The sequence below is a fragment of the Trypanosoma equiperdum genome (assembly GCF_001457755.1).
Source record: "Trypanosoma equiperdum strain OVI genome assembly, contig: ctg_1458, whole genome shotgun sequence".
Taxonomy (NCBI): Eukaryota; Euglenozoa; class Kinetoplastea; order Trypanosomatida; family Trypanosomatidae; genus Trypanosoma; species Trypanosoma equiperdum.
Window position 1 is genome coordinate 8381 of NW_027123458.1, and position 4277 is coordinate 12657.

The 4277-nt window shown below is 49.2% G+C and overlaps 3 protein-coding genes across 3 annotated transcripts; all 3 read right to left on the reverse strand.

Moving 5' to 3' along the window:
• Positions 1-286: 286 nt before the first annotated feature.
• Positions 287-832, reverse strand: TEOVI_000521000 (uncharacterized protein; the record flags this gene model as incomplete). Its single annotated transcript, XM_067221547.1, has 1 exon — positions 287-832. One exon carries the CDS (start codon positions 830-832, stop codon positions 287-289), a length of 546 nt encoding a protein of 181 aa, XP_067077648.1.
• An 813-nt stretch (positions 833-1645) lies between these two features.
• On the reverse strand, positions 1646-2359 carry TEOVI_000521100 (proteasome alpha 7 subunit; the record flags this gene model as incomplete). Its single annotated transcript, XM_067221548.1, has 1 exon — positions 1646-2359. The coding sequence occupies one exon, from the start codon at positions 2357-2359 to the stop codon at positions 1646-1648; it is 714 nt and encodes a 237-aa protein (XP_067077649.1).
• Positions 2360-2629: 270 nt separating this feature from the next.
• Positions 2630-3700, reverse strand: TEOVI_000521200 (zinc finger CCCH domain-containing protein 6, putative; the record flags this gene model as incomplete). Its single annotated transcript, XM_067221549.1, has 1 exon — positions 2630-3700. The coding sequence occupies one exon, from the start codon at positions 3698-3700 to the stop codon at positions 2630-2632; it is 1071 nt and encodes a 356-aa protein (XP_067077650.1).
• Positions 3701-4277: the final 577 nt, after the last annotated feature.

Here is a 4277-nt window from a genome sequence, read left to right on the forward strand (position 1 = left end):
CCGACTGTCCGGTCCAAGGGAAGACTTTGCGAGGTGCAACACAAAATTTGAGTAGCACAAGACATACCCAAAAGATAGGGAGGCGACGAAATGGGCAAACGATCGCAGCACCACTGAAGTTACCCCAACTCTGAGTTGCAGGGCACTTTTCCACACAACAAACTTTTGTAAAGCCCCTCCCCCCCCAGAAATTTCGTACATTTCAAGCATCGGAGAGGCATAAACACACAACCAACATATAATTTCTCCCAGACACACCAACGCACACCACAGCGGACCGTTCCTACTAATCCTCCTCCTCCTCCGTTGCATCGGGAATAGGCTCCCATCCAGACGGTGGGTTCTTTGCTCCAGAGGAACACAACACCTTAAAACGGTTGCCCGATAGCTTTCTGTCGTTACGCTGAGCCTTGTTGATATCCTTATGCATCCTGTAGGTAGACGGTAGTGATGTCCCATGCACAGTCATATCGTAGAGATATTTTCCATACATAGCATTGTCCTCGTTGGGAATGTCACGACGAGCAAACAGTTCATAGTGAGTGTTATTAGGAAGCCGCTTTTTCATGATATAATCCGGAAGGTTCTGCCCATATCCCGGCCGCATGTCCCTCATCGGGTACCCTGTGAAGGTTTTAAACTCTGGCGACATGGAACGTTCATCCTCTAACTGCCACGCGCCGGGTGCCTTCTCCTCAATATATTCCTGAAAGATACGGGCGCGTGCGAGCCGCAGATCCCATCGTTGCGCACATGGGACAGGAAGCGTACTCGGGTGAGTATAGCCAACACGGTGCACGCCAAGTAGCGGGAACCACCTGCGCAACACCATCTATATCTACTCTGCTAGCCTCCGCTGACTGCAACGGAGGTGCAGGTACGCTTACTGCTCCACGTGCAGCACCAATACGACAAAAAAGAAAAGAAATGCATGTGAAAAGAGGGGAAAACGACGGTGGCATCCACCGCGACAAACGGAAAGAAGGGAGAATGGCAAGTTCCTTGTACAGGTGCGGGATTGCAGGGTTCAACTCAAATCTACATCTTTCTACTCGGTCATGAAACAGCAGTTTACACACTCACACCGCAAGGGTGGGGGCCAAGAGACCGAACGTTTGTCGCTGTATCAGATTTGATAAACTTAACAAATGGCTAGTAATCTCACGACAATCCGTGACATATCCCGTGCCCTTAGTTGTCGAACCTCTAAGAAACCCCCGTCAATTCAGGCGGGGTCTCCAGTAAGACCCAACAAGTTTGAAACCAGGGAAAACTTCATCTCACCACTACCACTGAACTTGTGTAAAAACATATATCTTCCTGAAAGTAAACAAAATGAAGCGAAAGCTGTTTCAGGAACACAATTGACGACTGTGGTACTACAATAGTGTCAAATGAGATTAAAGTAGAAACAGACCAAAGTTGCTCTCACGTATGTCAACTGCATGACGTGCAGGTAACAAAAAATAGTAAGAAAAATATACCTCCCTTAACACAAACATAAACACACAAAACGCGAATGGGCGGAAAGAAGAAAAACGAGCAATGTCCTGACTAAATTCCGTGCAAGAGCACGGAGTCATTCACAACCCTCTGCACGCGATTTCCTTTACCATTTCACAGTTGCATTTCTCACCTTTCCACACTATGATGCGGGGGTTGGATGCGGTACCATTTCCTTCGGCACATGCACGAAGGTGCGGTCGGACTTGTCGCACACCCATGCCACCTCCACCTCATAAATTTTATCTTTCGACTTGTCATGCACCTCATGGAGGATGTTGGTTAGCTTTTCCACCGCCTCACTGCATGTCAGAGTCGCAAAGTCCAGCTTCTCCAACTCGGTTTTGGCCACCGTTTTGCCCTTCCCCAACGCTATTCCATAGTACCCCGCAACTGCCCCGCTCGGGTCGGCCACATAAAGCTGCGGGCCATCGTCAGCATAAGAGGCAATGATGACCGAACAGCCGAAGGGGCGATAGGCGTAGTGAGTCGTGTAAACGTGCATAAACTCGCCGATTCGAGACGCAAGCAAGGAGCCTAGTATCGGTGTGGAAAAAATATCTCGACTGTTCTCTGCTTCACCACGAGCGCGTGAAACAACAGCAAGACCATCGGGGAGCACTCCACAAACACAAATTCCGGCCTGCCGATCTACCGCATGAATACGGTTATTGGACCCTTCCTCCAGCATACGGCTTGTGAGGATTTTCTCCACAGCAACGACAACACCGTCCTTGCAACAGGCAGCAACGGCGGTGCTGCCATTGTCGACAGCCTTGCAGGCGTACTCTACCTGAAACACACGCCCGTCAGCAGAAAATATATCTGTTGACTGGTCATGACCAGAGCCAGACATCGTCCTCCCTTATATCTCCTCTTGCCTTGATTTACTTTCTCCTTTTCTTGTCGATGACCTCGATACCTATATCGTCCTTTCCTTCAGTATTTTTCTTCTAAGCAACGAAAGTTAGGCGTTTCGAAATTACATACGAAAGGAAGGGGATACAGGCAATGAAGTAGGGACGCTACACAGCTTTGCGTGGGAAAAGAAAAGTAGATATCAGTCGCCCTCAGCCTCCTTGGCACACGTACAGGCTACAAACCATCACATTATACTGTCGAACCGCTAGCGCTTCCATAACCGCAGAGCGCACACGCTCGCGGCAACTAATGCTACAGGAATCACGGTAATCATGAGCGACTTACGCAACATCCCACCATCATCACTGACCTCCTTCCTCGACGCTTTCCCCGGCCGGCACTTCTCTAGGTTCAAACGCAGTGTGTGTTCCCCCAGCTCCTCAGGGTTCTTCCACGACGCACCAGCTTTTGGAGGCGCCGGTAACTTGTTTAAACCTCCCCCTACGGCAAACACGTCCACAATTCGCTCATGGAGGTTGGCATTGGTATCAGGAGCCCCAGATGTCATCGGGGTGTGCGAAAACATGCACATATCACCATCAGGACACGTCCCCAAAACATGTGGAACACAGTAGATAATCTTCTTGTGTTTAGCCCTAATTATGTTTCGAATTCTATGTCTAATACGCGCAACTTCAGCGGTCCCCCCTGGATCAACCACGCCTCCGTTGGCTTCAAAGTTACTCTGATTGAACTGACATGCTACATCAATCTCGTCTAATACCTCTTCAGCAACAAGTGTATCGTCCAAAATGATCGTCCGCACGTACGGGTTTACATGTGCAAGTGCTGCAAGTGAGTGACCGGCTTCACTCTCTAAGGGAGTGCTGGAAAAGTCAATGAAACTAACCCGGGACTTGGTCAGTGCTTCGCAAAGCATAGAAACGGCATCATCACTCACATTCACAGCATTTATCGTTATTGCCTCCAATGACATATTGTATTGCACAACAACAGAGATTAGGTACATCTCAACATCACCAAAGCTAGAGCCAAACTCACCAAACACCATGACCGCACGGGTATTGTTATTTAAAATTTCCGACGCAAGAATGTGCAAGTCATCCACACCAGCCCTGATGTACCCGCTGTTATGCCGCGCAAAATAAGAAAGAACACGCTCCAGCTCCCCCAACGTGGGTGTACTGTCAACTGCTCCGCCTACGCAGCGATCGATTAGCAGGCGAATGTCTGATATGTCAACTGGCTTGGGGCCAAGCACCTCCGACACCGTCCGCTGAGCGCCAAGCACCCGGGGCTGCCGCCGCTCGGCCATCCTGGCAGCAAATACACAAATCCCCTAATCCTTCCAGTTACTTACCGGAAGGGATATCAGAAGGTGCGAAATGGAAACAAAAATGTAAAGGAAAGTGAGGCATGGAAAGACAAGGACGTTTAAACGAGGATCCAACGGGTGCAGCTTTCTCCTCACACCATACGCGGTTAGCGCCTCCTCCCCTTCCCCGTACAAAATCGAAAGAGATATGGGAAGACAACCAAACCGGTACGACCAAATGCCCAAAACATACGGACTCACAAGCACCCACTCAACAAAGATGTGCAACGGCCAACGCGCAAAGAACACCAAACAAACAGGAAAGAGAAGAATGATCATATCTCAAATGCACTCTCAGGAGAACAACACAGTCATTCTACTTGAGAGAAATTTGCAGTTTGGCGAATTGTGACGGCAAACGCCCGTAGAAACTGAAGTGGCACAAGTAACCTGCCTCGTGATCCGCCAAAACCGGAACGCATTTTGGGGTAATAAGTTACACTTCATCCACACACACACACACACACCAAAACAGTTTGTCCACCATACAATCTCCACTCCACTCATCACCACAAGG